Source organism: Diprion similis, chromosome 10 (genome assembly GCF_021155765.1).
Source record: "Diprion similis isolate iyDipSimi1 chromosome 10, iyDipSimi1.1, whole genome shotgun sequence".
Classification (NCBI taxonomy): domain Eukaryota; kingdom Metazoa; phylum Arthropoda; class Insecta; order Hymenoptera; family Diprionidae; genus Diprion; species Diprion similis.
The window spans coordinates 7,065,094-7,084,321 of record NC_060114.1 but is presented as its reverse complement, the minus strand read 5'-3'; the positions used below and the strand labels follow the sequence as shown (position 1 = coordinate 7,084,321).

Below are 19,228 nucleotides of genomic sequence, written 5' to 3'. Positions count from 1 at the left end.
CTACCCTCAGAAGAGGTCCCATCGTTTTTGTATCACGGACTCTACGCATTCATACAGAAGCAGCTTGTGTGCTGCATTGCACATGGCGCAGGTTCCTTCACCATCGCAATAGAGGGTGTCACATGTTAAACACAACTAAATAAATATTTTTAATATCATATAGGCGTAGAAAAAAGTGTCAAAATAAGAGGGATTTTCACTTTAGTTGACATAAAAGAAAGGAGTAAGACGAGCCGAACCCAACGAGCTCTGACACGTCGATTTTAGACGATTCTTTCTGGAGACATCGCAACCTGAAGGGTAATTCGCTTGTGATCAAAGGTGCGACTTGAACAGTAGAAAATATCACTCGCGTTAGTGTGAAATCTGGGGAACGGTAAGTCCAAACTTGATGATTCTGGGCTAGTTGGTTTCGTCTCTTTACTTACCTACTACAAGTCGAGAATCCAAAACTAGATAAAAAAAAATGCTCAGAAGTGGGTACATGTGAATCTCTCAAGAACATCGCATCACACAGTGAAATGATTAACGCCATCTCGTGCCTTTCACAAAACTTATCTGCGGATCTTTCCGGTTAATGAATATACCTCAGTGGTATGAATTTGAGAAATGGTAAGAATAAAAGCAGCAGCAGTAGTAGCAGCGACAGCAGTGGTAATATAATGATACAAAAGAGTTCTTCCCTGAGTAAGAGTCGAGACGATGCTATTCAACGATCTCGACAATAAAGCGAAAACAAACGCACCCTTCCCCCAGCTGCAATAACGTATGATCAGAATGTCAAACGTAACAATCATCGTCGCCATTGCGCGGTTTGTACCTGGAGCCAATCCACGGACCAAACTCACCAATACATGTGACGACCTTAGCGTCACGCACAACGTACCATATGGCGGAATGAGAGGGACTGCAATTAGACGCATGGACACACATGGCATGCATACCTATATGTGCAGGTATATGGTCAAAAGATGAAAAACCCCGAGCTGCAGCCCCAAAGCGCATGTATATTAGCACAAAAGCTGCATGGTGCTGGGCTTTGTGTTGTACGACTTGTTTCGTGCACCTGAAACAAGAACAACAACTCTTTCGACCCTACGCTGCATGCTACCTCATATGGTACATACATTGTGCTGCGTATAGTATAGATCACATGACACATGCTTCTACTACAACGATAACTGAAGTCTGAGGCCACCATATGATATGGCTTGACACAAGGATGTCGATGTTGTCTCACTCGCTCGACGAAACGCGGATCTACAGGAGGCCCGAATCGTGACCCTGATGAGTTTGATAATGTAGAGCACACAGTAGTTAACCCTCCACCAAGTCCTACACAAACCGGATACATGAAAATGTCAAATGACGAAAAACCGTTCCACGTTTAATTACAACCGAGAATGAAGACTACGACTATTTAACTGCGTTGAAGTGTGAGAATGGGTGCTAAAAAACTGACGGCGATGACAAGTGTGCTTTCGTTTTGTAGGGTTTTTTTTTTTTTTTTTTTTTTTTTCGTTACTTCGTAAGTCAGGAAGACGAACTTGAGAAAGTTCTCGTATTCTGTTTCATAATCGCTGGAAAATGACTTTCACCCTAAACTTGTTGGAAGATTTCATATCAAAATCGAAAAATTTTTTGACATTAACATTCAACAACGGGGTGAAAAAATTAACCAAATTTCACCGTAATAATAATACGGGAAGAAAATTTATGCAAACTTTGAATAGAAATACTAAATTTGAAATGAAAACCAACATAGTATAGGTATAGTATAAATCAGAAACAATCGATGGCAGATGAGGAATTTTCGAAGAATATATTTCGAATAATCAAATCACACAGAATTCATAGCAAAAAAAAAAAATAGTGAAATTTAACAACTCGAAACATATCAAAAGCTGCATCTTGTTATATAACTTGCTCTTTTCGATAGTTTTACTACAGTTCGTTTAAAACCGCAAAATCATTAAATTGCTAAAAAAAAAACTTGTGTAGATGAAACATGTCGGATATACCGATATACCGATATACGTAGATATTATACAACCCAAGTTCTGCGAACGAGTACCTACACCTGTACTGTCGAATTCCGTGATCAATTTATTTATTCTCTAACCACGAACAAGGTAAAACACTATCGCTATCATTACTCTGTTTTGCTTACTTTGGAAGGCATAAAAAATAAAAATAGAAAAAAAGAACCAAGAGCAGAAACACAGGAATAAAAAAAGTACTTATTATACCTACTGTGCAAAGCGCCGGGAAATTTATCTGTACTGTGGATGATTGAAATTACTAGAGAGAGTCAGTTCTTTACTCAAAGTATAACCCGGCAGGATAATTATTATCCACGCGTCTATTGTTACACAGTTTAATTCTCTATACAGTCGTACGTATACATATATACGTGGGTATATATTAATACGTATGTAGACATGTAATAGACAAGTAGTCAAACAGCAGTACCAAGGTGGAACGCGTAAGCGCGTATTACAAATTCTAGCAGGCGATATACTACGAAATAGCCTTTGGCTGCAGCGTGACTCGTACCTCCGGATTTGTATTCAACTATCGATGCTTTCACTGTTCACCAGCGGCGGCTACTGCCGTGGCCGTCATTATTTTTGTGTCACGGAACCCGCATAATCGTGTGTGAACGTAGGTATTCACGAGATCGGAATTCGCTCAATTACACAGGCGTGATCGATCGATCTTACATCGGTTTGTGTGTTTTTTTTGTACATCATCGACGACAGCTGCATCCGATCCCGCGGTTTCATGACTCGTCTGATTGCGGCGTTTCAGACGAATCCAGGGAATTCTTACTCGTCGAAATCGGACCATCCGAACCTGAGATATCGCGGTTTGCAGCATTCAGAGGTTATGCGCTGCGTTGAACAAGTGACAGTCGCTCGGCGGTTGCACTTCAAAGTCCGATATCTCGGGTTCAGATGATCCAATTTGGACGTGCGACGGCTCATTGGATTCGTCTTGATGTCAGCTATGCGATGAGTTACGAAAGAATATTGTCATGAAGATTTTACTTTCGGTCGATTATTTTAGTTAATTGTACCGCACCCTTTGGGCAATTCTGCGTAACTCTTTCAACACCGCGTGCGTATAAAATCGTTTCTTGGATGTGAACATGTTACCTATTTGTTTGATGTTTCCAAGAAGAATTTTTACAGGTATAAATAGTTCGCGGTATAATCTTACCGTGCGTAGTTGAGTCGCGGAATACAGTTGAATAAGAGAGTGCAATCCGATCGGATGACTAACGTAAAATAAGCAATCACTCCCGTGGCTGAAATAGTCGGTAGAGTAAAAGGTTGAAAAGTGTTTCTCAAGAAACCTGCAATATAAGTAATGAACGAATCGTTTAAGAAACTAATTACCATAAATTTTGGTTCTTAACTCCTTTATAATTAATTCCGAATTCTTGAATGAGGTAACGATGCAGTAAGCGACGGGATTCTAGATATTTAATGCAGATAGCAAATGAATAATAATTTTATTTGCACCAGACTCTGTATCTATTTACTCGGATAATTGCATCGTTTACACATCCACCGCGGCGTATAATACCTAATATAACAATACAACATAACTGACCTTCGCAAAATTAAACGATCCAATATAGATGATTCAAGTTGTTATTATACACATTGTATAATAAATGTGACCATATAAAATTACGGAATGTTGCAAATTTTAGAGGTGACGTGGTTAGACACGCAGGAACGAAGTACATAGTCAACGTTACATGCCCCGATCGAGCTAATTGTAATAATTGAAAGCTATAGGTAGCTGCGTGGCTATCATATAAAGTAATTTACACTCAAGTATAACTAATAACGATCTGTTGAAAAATTTTATACTCTCTCATTGACAAGTATATTCTATACATGCATTCCGGTTTAAATTTGTTTGCTGAATTTTTTAAACATTTATTCATCATATGAGGTACCTGCAGTGGAAAAGATAAGTCTAATCGTTCAGTTGACAAATGACGACAAAAAGTTACGTTTTATTGTCTTTCATATGTACAAGTATGTGCACATGTGTATATATATATACAGTACAACATACAAGCTTAGAGATAACGAACCGTGCTACTGGTTTCACTGTATGATATATACAGTGCATGTACTGCGTACATCTGTATACATTAATAATACCATGTGTAGTAACCAGTAGAGCTAGAAGAAAAGGAAGAGGAAAAGATACGGGCGCGCGTAACTTCTCATATAGGCCTGTAAGGGTCAGTCAGAGAATGATAATTGGTTATCTTTATTTCAGGCCGGATATTATGTACCTTGTGTATCTATCCATGTATGTATGTACACATAAATACGAGTTGGGATATGGCTGTCAAGGATAGTTAGCGCAGCCAGCGACAAAGCGATACGAACTACCAAAAGTTTGCACAATGTGACTATACGAAGCGTACTAATAATGATAATAATCATAATACATCAGGATAGTCAAAGAACAAGAAAAAGGAATATGGACTAACAATAAGAGATAAGTACGAAGGTAATCTTACTTACAAGTATCTTGGAATTTTTACCACGATAACTGCCATCAAACTCAATTTTTTGAAATTCTGTCTTAATGTTTTATTTAAAATTTCTGTACAGCACATATTTCTTTGTTCAAGTAGGTACGATACTGTGCGTTCATGTGTCTTGTACGATAATGTAAAATGTGCATCCTTGGACGTGGCCACAGACCCCATAACTCTATATACACGTAGGTACATAGTTCCATGGATATGTTGAGAAAATTCGACTGTGTAGTTACATGATTTTATGTGTATGTATGTATATATGTGTGTGGGTGTCGCGCACGTATATCCTGATTAGTGGCAATTGTGTTTCGTTCTACAGGGTGACCAAAAATATAAGAAATGAAAAACTGTTCGAGAATTTGTTTCAATTAGTTATTCAAGATTCAGACATGAACTTCGAAGCTATTTTCAATGTGTCAGAAAAGTTTCAATGTTAAACTTGTTTTGCGAAATCAAATTTTTAATGGAAGGACTTTGAGCAAGCGAATTTTCAAAAGAGAGAACCTATATCAAGAGGGATTATAACGAGCAGGCTTAAATCGAAGGAAGTTAAAATAACAAAAACTTTAACGAGCGGTTATTTAACCAATACATTTCGTTGCGAAGATAGACTTTTCGCCACCCTGTAGAGACGCATACGTCACGCATAGGTACATTGAAACAAGGAGACGAGGAGGTCGATGGAACACGACACCCGTGCATAAGTGTTATGTATGTACACAGATATATGCGTGTATGTGCAGAGTGTAAACACTGGATGTGACATGCGGGTGGCTACACTGACACTGAACTGAAAGGATCGTCCATTTCAGTGACGTAGAATGATAGAAAAAAACTGATTCTTCCTTCAATTTACCTTTTTAACCAATCAGAGATCAAAATTTTATCTCACGAGAGCTTCATTTGGTCTTAAATTGCTGAATTTTTCCTGTTTTAGGTGCTGTAAAGGGTTTCAATTCCCATAAAAAATGAAGCTCTCCTAACCTTAAAAAAACCTCCCAACAGTGGAACTTGGGAGGTTCCAAGCACGCAGGCGTTAAAATTCGACTCGAAATGGGTACGTAAAAACGGGCCAAAAATTAGACACGTGATTAATCAACGTTGACCGAGTTCAAGGACGACAGAGAATTACAGCGAGAGCATGTTCGAGAAGAAGAAAACAGGCGATGTGGATATGGAACAGCGAAAAGAAGAGAAAATAAAGAAGCAAAAGAAGATGAAGAATACCGAGGGAGCGAACCGGAACTACGGGCCGTGGCACCGGATGTCGCGAGATCAAACTACGCGCGATGAAACAAACCACCGTCGTTCTCTTGTACACGAACCGTAGAAACAATAGAGAAATGAATAAGATAATAACAATTGTCTACGTTGAAACAAATTATGAGAAAAAAGACAAAAAACGAAAAAACTTGGAAAGAGACAGGAAAATTTAAGTCAATATATAGAAAGAAAATTCGAAGTACGGTTATAAAAATACTACGAGGAAAGAAAAAAAAAAAAGAAAAAAAAGACTATTAATTTTATTATGCGGTTCGAACTTGTTTTCGGTTGCATATATAATTTATGTAAATCGTTTTTTGGGTATTTCTATCATGACGAGATTGGTATAAAAAGTTTGTGGATTATTGTAATGATTCTGGAAGATCTTTAAGCGATTCGATGAAACGAAAGAGAGAGAGAGAGAGAGAGAGAGAGAGAGAGAGAGAGAGAGAAAAAGAAAATACGTTTGGAATATACATACAAAAATGGGTAAAAAAAAAAAAAGAGTGAAAAAGTAAAACGAGATGAAACATAGGAAAAACAAATGAGAATTCGTGGATCGAAGTAAATTAAATATAGAATTGAAATTCGAAAACCGTTTATTGACGTGCTGGGAAATTATAGGAACACATGAGCTGGCAATAAAGGGAGAAAGATAGACAAATTGTACGAAAATCATTATCCATAATATACTGTGTATAGATAGGTACCTATCTAAATTACGATGACGGAAAATTGTCTGGGACAAATTAAACAACTATTATAACGCCATCGAAGCTTGTTGTTGCAGCGCCGTTTGAGAATGGAAAAAAGAGTGAGAGTAATTGGTCGTTAAAATTTAAGAGCCATATGAGTTAGTCTCGGCGCCCAACTTTATAAAACTTATGTACAATCTAGATTATGATATATGTATAATTATATACATACATATATATATATATATATGTATATATATAAAGCGTCTAGCCGCAAGCGCGGTTTGAAGCCTTGAATACACGTTTAAAATGCACGAGTTAAAAACTGGTATATTTTTTAAGGGATAATTTTTGATTAATCGACGCTGATCCCATATTCTTGTTTAATTTTTATTTATTTTCTTTTTACGTTGAGATAGATTTCTCGTTAAATCAGTTTCACCTAAAGGTTTGATCTTTGAATTTGTGATACTAAAAGTATCGAATCAATAATATAAGATTATAATTCATACGGTCGAAAAAATCACTGCGATCATTGTTAGTGAATTTCTTGCGATGTATAGTCAAATTCGAACAGTTTTCAATGTCGTTTGAAATGTAAAGACAATATAATAAAAGAAAAGTGAACAAATAAAATTACTGATCATCGATATTTTTCCCAATGATTATCAATTCCGAGAACAAAAACTTAAGATTCATTACGTATTCAACAACGCAATATTATTCTTAAATCGCCAAAATTATACATTTTTTTTTTTTTTTCTAACACGTCAGCTTCATTTTTTCTACTATAAATATTAAATTTGTGTTCTATAAAACATATAAGATTTTACTCATATCGTTCAAATATAATTCTGTGATTTTTGAATTCGGTGTGAAAAATAGCTTGAATGTCGATTCAAGTTTAACATCTGTATCAAATTTCATTAATTTTTTTTACAAATATAACGCATATATATATATATATATATATATATATATATATATATAACGTGATTCAGCACTGAAATACTCCAAGGTACTCAGACAGACACAAAAGAACAGAATGAATCATGATATAATTCAAACATTGTCTCTACAGTAGAATCATCACAGTTTAACACAAATTTAATTGCAGATATACATATGATAATTAAATTTGTCTTTGTATCGAGAGGATTAAAATTTCCACGAATTAGTATATATATATAAAACGCATTCATGTATGTATACATATACTTGGTGGATATCGTAGATGGACGTGATAGGTACGTGAAATTTGAAGATTCCCACGTTTCTAACTGCAGCGTATACGTCATCGTTTGAAAATAATACATATTCGAGTGTGTATATATATATATTTATATTTATATACGTATATAGACGTGTGTTTCGATTCGTCAACAATTTTACGCGAACAATATGTACAACAACAAAAATAAAAACAACAAAAACAAAATCAATAATGAAAGTAATTACGATTTATTATCAGACGTACACCCAATTTGCATTCATATATATATGCGTCAAAGGAATGAAAAATTCAAATGAGGTTTGTTCCATGCGAGCACGTGAAAAATGCAGCTATAACAGAAAGGATACGGGGAGAAAGGGAGAGAGTGAAAGAGCGAACGAGAGAGAGAGATGGAGGATAATTTTTTGTTAGAATCTCATATACCTATATATATTAGTATTATATAGCTGCTGTCGCCGTGCAGTAGACTGCAATGTGCAGCTTATGCGACGTCTTAGAAAACGAGTTTCCCACCGTTCGTGTTATTCAGGGTGTTCGAGAGAAGGAAAAAATAATTTAAGCAAAGACAAGGAGCAAATCGAGTGGCCGGTTAAGGGTATATATAATACTCGTATAACCCGTTGAGGACACATGGGTGGGGGTCCACTGGACCCCAGACGAACATTGAGGCTATTTTAAATTTAGAAAAACTTTTAGAAATTAATCGCACTTAGTGTGCCATCTGTTGTCGTTTGAAGTTTACGTAACAATTTTTGACACGTCACAAAAGCCGCCCCCGCCCTTAAAAAATCATTACATGAAAATTATACCTTGCATATACTTTTTCTTACTATATTTTGATCGGAGGAGCATGAAATCCATGAAAATTATACGTAATGATAAAAAGGAAAAGAAAAATAATCTTTTCTTTTTGCGTAACGGTGTGATTACACGTAATATGTATAAGTAGTCATAAATAAAGATTGATCAGTCAACTCACCTGTTGTGGATTAGTGTCGGCGGGTGAAAAACTCGACAGAGAATTTAGGGGTGCGAGTGAGGCGCATGATGAAGCTCTCGAGGGTGGCGGTGTGTGTGCGGGGGTTGGACTTCCGCTTCCGCAGCTACTAGCACTGCTAGATGCTAGACTAACGCTGTCAGCCCTGCCACGCCACGGCGAGACTGATACGTGCTTGAGCATCCTTCGCTCCGCCGATCTCCTGAGAACAATAACAAAATCATCGTAGTGATATGAGGATATGCAAAAACAAACGGGTATGAAAAAAGATTCGCGAAATAAATATCAACCATGTGGTGCCACGATGATAAAGAAATATGATCGATTTGCGAATACTAAAAAGTTTATTTTATAATTTAAATAATTAATAATATTTTTATTACTGTAATTATTATTATAGATAAAAAAAAAAAAAAAAATGTATAAAAGCAATAAAAAAAGATTTGCTAAATTACTGTATCGGTGAGAAGTACAGATAAAAAAAATGCATTATCGGATTAAACTTTCGAAATTCTCCTCGTTGAATGTTTGATTTATTCAATAAGACAAGGGTGAATGAAAAATTATGAATTTTGAGCGTGAAAAAAATAACGAAAATGGGTTAAATATTTTACAACATCACAATTACTATCATGCTTATAGGTATTTGCGCATGCATGATCGCTGTATAATTGTAAAATAATTATAATACTATTCGTAATAAAGAATGATTTTCATCAAACAAAAGTAAAAATTATTGAATAATTTGAAGATCAACCCAAAGAAATAAGACCTAATTTGCAAAAATTTAAATCAAGAGCATTGAATAAAATGGGATGAACGTAAAAATGAAAACCGAAATGATCTATATAAAAGTGCACTTCTTACGAGAACTTCGTTTACCTAATTTCAACTATTTATAAATTATAATCAGATAAATATATGCGGCGGTCGATTATTTTACTTATTTTTTCGTTTCAATTATCAAAAGGAATTTTGATAACAGTTTCAAAACAATTCTAAAACGGCATGAGAAATTCAAAGAAACGTAGATCTATGATTCGTAAATATCAGTGGTATTTCCCGCGGTTTCCTGATATACGTTTTATAAATATCATATGAGTGATATGAAATTTTTTCAAAATATATATTAATGTATTTTGAATATGTGTATGTATATAACTACATTTGTACATATCTGAACTCGGAAAAATATTCCAGATACCTAAATTGCTTTCCTACCCAACTTAAATTAGAAAACTTCGGCATCGATTGTAATATTGTTTGGAGTTTCTGTCGTTTTGTCAGTTGTATTGAAACCATTTGTATTTATCAGTAGCTTCAGTCCGATTTTTTCGTATAATCATTTCGTAGTTTTTGTAGCTTTTGAGTATAGTTTTTGTAGCTTTTGAGTGTAGTTTTCGTAGCTTCGAAGTGTAGCTTTTGTAGCTTTTGAGCGTAGTTTCCGCAGCTTTTGAGTGTAGTTTTTGTAGCTTCCGAGTGTAGCTTTTGAGCGTAGTTTTCGTAACTTTTGAGTGTAGTTTTTGTTTTCATAGTTTTCAGAACAAATCGCTTGTTTTTTAAATATAGGTATTCAATATCGTGTACATTCTGCAGATTTTCTAGTAAACAACAGATATCTGTAGACTGAAACTAATCCTATAAAAAAAAAGAGTAAATGGTAAAAAAAAAATAATAAACAAAATAAAATCATCGATTATAATTTACAAATGTCGATAGTTTTATTATCACTTGAAAGTTTCGCATATACATATATTATTATTATTATTGTTATTGTTATTATTCATAGATGAGCTGATACTCACTTTGTTCTAATTCAATCGAAGATTTTAATCCAACGATTTAACGGGTGGTGGAATTGAACATGTTTGTAAAACTTGTTTTAAACATGCAACCAACACAAAAAGAGTAGCACATACACTAAAGCACACACACAAAACTGCACGTGCACCAAGTATATTATATATATATATATATATATGTCGGAAGAATTACTTTGAAAAAGTGTACATTCACATGTGTACAATATAGATATTTGTCTAATTATATACCGGCAATTACTGTGTGTACGTATACGTTAATCGTTACAAAAAATTAACACGTTTATTATACCCCGAGTGTATAATGCACAGCAGCTTGCAGATTATTGCAACTGTGTATCGTACCGTGTTTATTTAAATTTTTTATAGCGTACAGAATTATAAAAAATTGACAAACGATCAAATAACAAGTGTCATGTCAATTTCACTTCGATGTCTTCTGTTAATATAAGAGTCTTATATAAGAAGAAGAAAAACTGTACCAATTTGTCGTAAAAAAATATGTACGATCAGTTTTTCTTTCTTTTATTACAGAGATAACAATTTTTACTGAATATTTTGTAATCGGTCGTTTGAAAAATTCATTTATAACTTATACGCATGTACGTAATTTTTGAATACATAATTAGGTCGTATTTTATTTTTATACTTGGTTAATTGATGAATTTTTAACTCGTTGTTGCTCAAATTTCAAATAGGAAAAATAGAAAACAGTTTTTTACGCGAGTATCGAGACCCTTTCACTGCGAACGCTTCGCTACAACTGAGCGGCGGCAGGATGGCGCGTATATTTCAGTTTGTGAGTAGGATACCCGACGACCTTCCGTTCCCTCTTCGCTACTTCCCCCTCTACCAAGCTCTGAAACACACGCGTGGCTTCTACGGTACGTAGTAATCGCGGAATGCGATTGTGTGTGAGTCCGATTGCGTACATCCGTCATCACGTGTGTCAATCGATGCAATAATATTATGAATTGGGCTTCAGACTGCATTCTAGGGATTTTATTTTTTATACGAAGAGTCGAAATTCCCCAGAAATTAATCCAGAACCGCCACCGAAACGTAAAGTGCGAAAACGAAATTTTTTTAACGAGTTCTTTTAGTTTCATAATAAATTGTAGTATATTTTCACTAGTTTCTAGTAGTTCCCTAGATAGTGTCCCTAGATTTAAGTTGGCAAACCTAGTAGGCCCAAGCGGGAAACGCGCGCAGCCGAACGCTCTCTGCCTGTCTAATCTCCATGTTTGATACACGCTAAATAAATCGTTATTTTAATCTCTAAGCATCCATCTTTGAATTACCCTCAAATATATTATAATAATTATTTCATACTTTTTTCCTTCCTACACTTTTCAAGGTATATACAACATTGGCAAAAACCGAACAAGTTTGATTTAAGTTGTGCAGTCTGTTTTCTTTTCTCTTCTTCTTCTTGAAACAAAATTGCTTTCGATTTTCCCGTTCAATAATTTTTCAAATATTATCTTTGGAACAATTTCATCGGAAAGTTCGATTAATTTTACCGCACTATAAGGACTTCGAATGATTTTTATGTAACATACGATATTGTTTAACGGTGTTCTTTTAATTTGTAGGTTAGGGCAGAAATGTGACTTTGAAAAAAAAAAAACGTCTTACATTTCGTGGGTAGTTTTTTTTTTAAATGAATACTATAATCGAAAGCTTGGCATAATCGAATTATAAACAAGTATCGATATTTTTCCCCCGAATTGTTATTGACTGAAGAGTTTTTTTTTTTTTTTTCTTCTTCTTTACTGTGGAATTGAAAAAAAAAGGAAAAAAAAAACTGAAAAATAATCTATACCATATGAAGTTTCTACTTATTCTGCCGCTACTCGTGTTGCCGTTGTTGTTTTCATATATTATATAAAGACAATAGCGAAAGTAAAATAATTATACTGCACAAAAGAAGGAAGTGAGATTGTGCGAGCTAGCGAGGGAGTCAGCATCCCGATTCCCACGACAGCTGGCTTATACTTATGGGAGAACATCCTCCCTCGAAGGACTCCGCCGTCCGTCATTGCGATGGGCAGGTTGTACATGCAGGTAGCACGTATTTCGTTTCTTCATTTTTTCTTCTTTCTATTCCTTCCCCTCCCCCCCCCCCCCCCCCCCAAACCGCGACACATGAATTAGAAAATGTCGTTGAGAAGATTCCTTTCATATACTTTCCTGAAGTCATTGTTTCGTAGAAAATTATGACATTCAGCTCCAACTTCAACGTTGAAAAATATAATCTAAACAAGTTTTTTTGGTCATGTTGAAACCCATTTTCATATGAGTTCATTGGTGAGATCTTTTAATTTACATAACGGATTTACTGACGACAGTCGACATGTGAGATAAAAATTGGGTCGTATCTGGTTATAATAACGGGTTTTCATCGCATATTTTAATCCACGTCGACTTATTTACAAAATGAAAGTCGATCAGCTACCGTGACATTTTCTCTGCCTTCTTATTCGAAAAATTTAACTATAAATTGATCAGCAGTCTGCTACTTAAGACGAAATATTGTCCTAAATATATCTATGGCAAGCAACCGGATAGATTTTTTCCGGCCTAATCTGACCCAAATTTCGCAAAATATAGTGCATCTCGATTATTTTTGATAAATTATTCGTTTATAATTGGTTTAGGTTATAATAGATTAGTTCAGAATGAATTCGATTTGCCAAATCCAAATTGAATGAAGTGAAATGTTGTTGTGGTTTTTGATATAATTTGATAACATATGAAAAAAATATAGTATGTATGTACGTAGTAAAAAGATTTAATTTAGATCAAGTTAGATCCGACCTCGGCAGGTTCTAATCAAAAATAAGAAGCTGCATTTTAAACTTCATCGAACTTCCACAAAAGAAAATCAATGAGATGTTAATCCTGCTTTGAATTCATGTTATAACATAGATTTAAATTCTACTTTATGCAGTTGTTTCAGAATATCATAAAGTATATATCGGTATGATGTATACATTGGATCTCGATCTCACTCGTCGGTCACACAATACATTCCTATTTAATCTTGCACAAAACGATTTCAAGAATTTTATGTATGTTACAGATTGCAATAATTTCCTTACAAGAGCTTTGCGGTAGGTATGAAGAAATAATTTCAAGCAATTGTTTTCATCTGTCTTCAATTCCACGTATCATGAGAAAGATGATGTATGTATGTGATATTGTTTTGCAAACTGACAAACATTTCATTTCGCAAAATTGGTTATTTTTTTAATTTTGTTTTATTTTTTTTAATTTTGCTGCCATTCGCCTCTTCCTGACTTTCTCGTTAATATTTTTTTTTCGATTTCTTTTCTACTACTACTACTGCTGCTGCAGTCGGATATACTGTGGTTGATCCTACACATGTATAAATACACTCACAATATACACAAAATACAAGTGCGTATCTGTAATGTACACTAAGTTTAATTTATATACGCGTAACAAAGTATCCCTTTGTGTTCTACTCGGCATGTATCTTTGCAGTCTCTCTTTCACCTCTCTCTCTCTCTCTCTCTCTCTCTCACTCTCTCTTTCTCTCCATCTTCCCATAATACACCTGTGCCTCTGCAGCATCACACATATGGAGCATTCTAGGCATCAACTCGACTAGCGACTTCGATATCGGTTAAAATTCTATTCATTCACGTATATACAAAAATACAAAATACTATAAATATGTAATAAAGATGGACTTTGATATGTCGATACTATAGTTCAAAACGCTTCAAAAGTGTCGAAAATCTTATTGATTGGTTTAGTTTCACTATAGGATGGCTCATTTATCATTATATCCGGAAGAACGTTTTGCTACAAATTCACTGTAACAGATTTTCTATTATTTTGGTAATTAATTTCATATTGCCACGATAAGAAAAAATGTTTTGCTAAACTTGTAGTAAATAGTCTTGTGAACAAAATGAATCGTCGTAAAATAAAATTGAACGAATTTACTGGGTTTTTAACAATTTTTTTTTCAAGCAATGTCAATCAAAGCATCGATATCTGAGCTTTTCTTTATTGTAATTTTACTATTTTCTATTTTTGTAACATTAATAGAGTCTTCGTATGGTTTGCGGATGTACGGTAATTTGATTAATACTCGTATGTATAACCCTCGTAGTAATATTCACGAAGGAGTATCGAGTTTTGGCCAGTGAACCGCCTTAGGGCGATGCTACAGTCAGTCCTTACCGACCGAGTAAAATATCAACTCCTTTCGACTATTGTCAAAACCTGCGCATCATCGACGTGAAAATACCGTATTTTGTGCATATTTCTTGCTTGTGCAACAGTGATGATGCCAAGAAATATATTCCTATAATTGAATTACCATTTATCACCGGATTAAATTTTCTGACAATAAGTAAAAAACGTTTTTGGATATAATACTTGTTAGACATTAAATGTAAAATTGCTCTGCATGCAGCATTCCAAATAAAAGTCAATGATACGCAAGCTTTTTATAATAATAAAAAATAATGACGTTTCACTCGGTCGATAAGTACCGATTGTAGCATCCTTTTAAAGGCTGTCAGAGGAACAAGTGCGATTTAGGAGGAGACCCGCAAATCATAAAGACTTCGAAAGGGTCGGGGGATGGCAATGCTCGAGTTTGGTCCTCCGACTATACATTGTGCATAATGCAGGGGCGGGCGACGACGACGCGACGGACGGCGCAATCCAGGCGGTCCATGCATCCAGGCGATCCCATGGTATTGCATTACGTTCCCACAGATCCTGCGATGCCCGTCCTCCCCCGGTCCCTTTCCCCCTCCCCTATGACACGACGGAGTTTCCAGAATGTCCCTGGCCATGTGACGCTCGAACACTGTGAACTACAGCTCCGGTCTTCTTATAGCCAACTATTATATTATATACCTCATACACCGGCAAGTGCAACAACATCAGAAACCCAGGACCCGGACCTACGAGGACCGTAAAAGAAGTCCAGACGGACACCAAAGACACAGTGGGAAAAAATTATAGTTGTAGCAACTATTTTTCAACCGCAAACTATACATAGAGATTCAAAGGATTGAACTTCGAAGCCAAATTGGAAATAAAATTATAAGTGTCGCTACTATTTTTCAATCATAAACTATACGTAGAGATCAAAAGGATTGAAGGTCGAAGTGAAATTGGAAATAAAATTATAGTAGCTACTATTTTTCAGCCACAAACTATAGGTACATAGAGATTCAAAGGATTGAACTTCTAAGCCAAATTGGAAATAAAATTATAGTTGTAGCAACTATTTTTCAGCTATAAATTGTGTAGAGTGATAGATATGTTAAAGGAATGAACATCGAAATCTGCAATTAGGTTTCAACCATAAACTATGCAGAGAAATTGAAAGATTCAAATGTCACAGCCAACTTAGCACAACATTATAATTTCAGCAAATATTTCTAATCTAAAAACGATGCATAAAAGTGGTGCCTGTCTTAAAGAAGTGAACATCGAAGTCTGCAACTATTTTCCAACTATAAACCATGAAGTGATATTAAAAAGAAATAAACTCGAAAGCTGAAATGAAAAAAAATATACTTGCAACAACTATGTTCCAGTTATATACTATGTAAAGTGGTATTAGAAAGCATTGAATTACACTAGTGTTAAAATGACACGAAATTATAGTCACGGCAACTATTTTTTAGCGGCAAAGTACTTAGGATGACCAAACATCAATTGAATAGTTTATAGCACAATGAATCAGTTTCTTCATGTGTACGTACGTGTGCACAACTGTTCCTAAATAGTTGAATTTTAGTTAGTGAATTCGATTATTCGTGTGGTTAGTTCACTAAAGCTCCGATTGTCCACATGTGAAAAGCGTTAACTTTGCGAAAAACATGTTCATGTTCTGGTAACTAATTGACAAAAATTATAGAACTTTCTTCATTCACGTAAGTTTCCTTTTTTTCTCCTACAAGAATATGTATACCGTGTGTCCATGAGGAAAGTGCGCACCTTTTGTGCGTTCGTCAAGTTGTTTGACTTTTATTGGTCGAAAGTTACCGCCTGATTGAGCAACCGACGCAATACTAATCGCGACTTTCAGAAAATGTCCCTAGGAGCCCACAGCTCACGGTGGCCTCCTAGGGACATTTTCTGACACTTAGCTGTGGTCTCCTAGGGACATTTTCTGACAGTTAGCTGTGGTTTCCTAGGGACATTTTCTAACACGTAGGTGTGGTCGCCTAGGGACATTTTCTGACAGTTAGCTGTGCGCACTTTTCTCATGGACACAGGGTATATTTCTAAGAGATTGAGTCGGTGATCTGCAACGTCAAACACACAATTAACCAACCCGGTATGGATGTGTGGAAAAAGTGTAATTGAGACATGAAAAAAACCAAATACATTAAGCAAACGGTACCGTCTCAGTCACCCGAGAATAATCCACACATTTCTGCACAGCATGGTATACTCAACGATGTTGATAATTACGTAACTGCGATGGTATCGAACTATAAATTGCAAGGAGAATAGAGCACCGATTCTGTGTTGAAAAAAAAAAAATGTTGGCTGAATGAAATTATTCTACTTACATGTAGAAATTTATTTTTCGATGAAAAATTTTAGGTTGTCAGACAACGTATTATTACATTTCTGAACAAAATTTCTTTGCAAGTTCACATTGCATTTCTATACATTCTACATATCAAAAAAAAAAAAAAAAAAAATTACATGGATATTATGTTCTGTTCTACAATATTTAATAATAACGAGCAGAAATTATGTCAGTTAATAATAAATATGTATTCATCTCGGACAAGGGTAATCGAACTAATAATAAAACTAATAATAACGAAAAAAATTATTTCGCCGAACCGTCATGCATGAAATTATTCTATAAAAATTTGGATCAGTTCTGGGTAAAATTATTCAGCCAATTCAGCATTCAGTGTTCTACCCGAAATTCTGCACAACTTGTTATAAAAAATTAGTCTACATTACATGATTTGAATCGAGAAGAAAGAAAAACCTCATCGTGTGTACAATTATGCACGAGCATTGCACAAGGCCTGATGCACGTTTCACGGTCTTCCTTCCTTCCACGATCTAAGTGATGCAGCAACGTGCATTAAGTCGTTTAACGATCTTGTCTCGCCTGCCATGCATCCCCTCGTTTTATAAATCCTTGCACACGTATAATGACCCCTCTGTCAGTAAATTCTGTGCAATGAATTCATCATGAATGTAGTTCAATGTGCACCTTATTTCAGTTCTTAGAGAAACCAAATTTTGAAAAAAAAAATTCCCTAAATTGTGTTTCACGTTCAACATTCTTTTTAGTTTCTTGCCTGTATTTTCACTGATTTCGTTCACCGATGTAGAAATATTCTTATATTACGTGATTCTAGAAATCAAGTTTTCGATACTTTTTCAGTTACACACGTTGTAGTTTCCATATTTTTTCATCATAAATACTTTTACGTAGATCAGGCAACGACCGGATGTACTCCGGAATGTATTCTGAAAATTTAACGAGCCAAAGATAAGTGAAGCTGCTAAAACGGTAGATATCCCTACATTACTGTCACATCCGTTCTTCGGTTGGCAGGCACCGTGAGATTTGAAACATTCATATTTGCGACATCTGCTGCGTTAATGAGATGGAGGAAAAATCGAAGTTCGTGAAATATCCGGTCTTTAACGAGATCGAGCGATTCGTTAATTATTTATTTAGTTAATTAATTGACCAATTATTATATTATTATAGCTTAATATTACTATCGTCTTCGAATATCCGATGAACTTTGCCAAATTTACGATGTTCGATGGGTGAGAACTTTTTGCAGGCAACGTGAAAAGGACTTTTGGAAAAAAACTAATAATAACGAAATAATTATTTTTTCTTATCACTTTCCTTCCATATTTATTTTTTACAATATACAATAAACCACCACCGGAATAATTTTTTCTTTTTTTCGTTTTTCTCTTCTTTTCATTTTTCTCCGCTTGTTTACAGTTCCATAAGAAAAAAAAAAAAAAAAAAGTATACGTTACAATATTTGCCAAACATTCTACCTGTCCTGCTTTATTAAGGGTTCATATGAGATTGTATGAAAAAAATTATGTGTACATATGTATTCAGGCTGATCAGAGGGCTCAGCCTATATACATGCATGAGTTTTTGGTGAGGTAAAAAGTAAACATTACAGTTCGCAGTTGAACCGCGTGGCTGAAAACACTCCTTTGTATCCCATCGGTTGGTTGTACACATACGTGTGCATATAATTTTGAAGTAATATGTAATCACGTTATATATGCATTGCTCTATCAAGAGTTCTAAAATAACAGAGATAAGCAACCCTCTCACGACCTGTTTATATTATACAAGGATAAAATATATATCTAGACTGCAGAAATGCCTGTTTAAAGTTTCAAATTGTAAGGAATGATAAGGAGATGGTTGATAAGAAATGTGTTCTTCATAAGGTAGGAAAAAAAGTAACAACGAATATTGCATTATAATTATTCTAAAATTGAAACTACATGTGGAAATCGAAAAAAACTAGAAAAAAACACAATCGGACGTCTAGAAAGGAGAGAAAAAAAAAGTTTCGCGAAGTAATATTTGATTTTTTTTAAAATACACCATAAAATATG

The 19,228-nt window shown here is 35.0% G+C and overlaps 1 protein-coding gene across 2 annotated transcripts in view; it reads right to left on the bottom strand.

Annotated features, from left to right (window-relative positions):
- Window positions 1–19,228, bottom strand: part of LOC124411942 (putative uncharacterized protein DDB_G0277255) — a 56,674-nt gene that overhangs the window by 21,797 nt on the left and 15,649 nt on the right. Inside the window, exons 1-2 of one of the 2 annotated variants that reach the window (XM_046891499.1) lie at window positions 10,571–10,794; window positions 8,748–8,967 (exon numbers count right to left, since the gene is read on the bottom strand). In XM_046891499.1, coding sequence (XP_046747455.1) covers window positions 8,748–8,948 — 201 coding nt within the window. In that variant the 5' untranslated portion in view covers window positions 8,949–8,967; window positions 10,571–10,794. Of the gene's footprint in view, window positions 1–8,747; window positions 8,968–10,570; window positions 10,795–19,228 lie in introns of those variants that run through there. The other variant, XM_046891498.1, reaches the window with a different exon arrangement.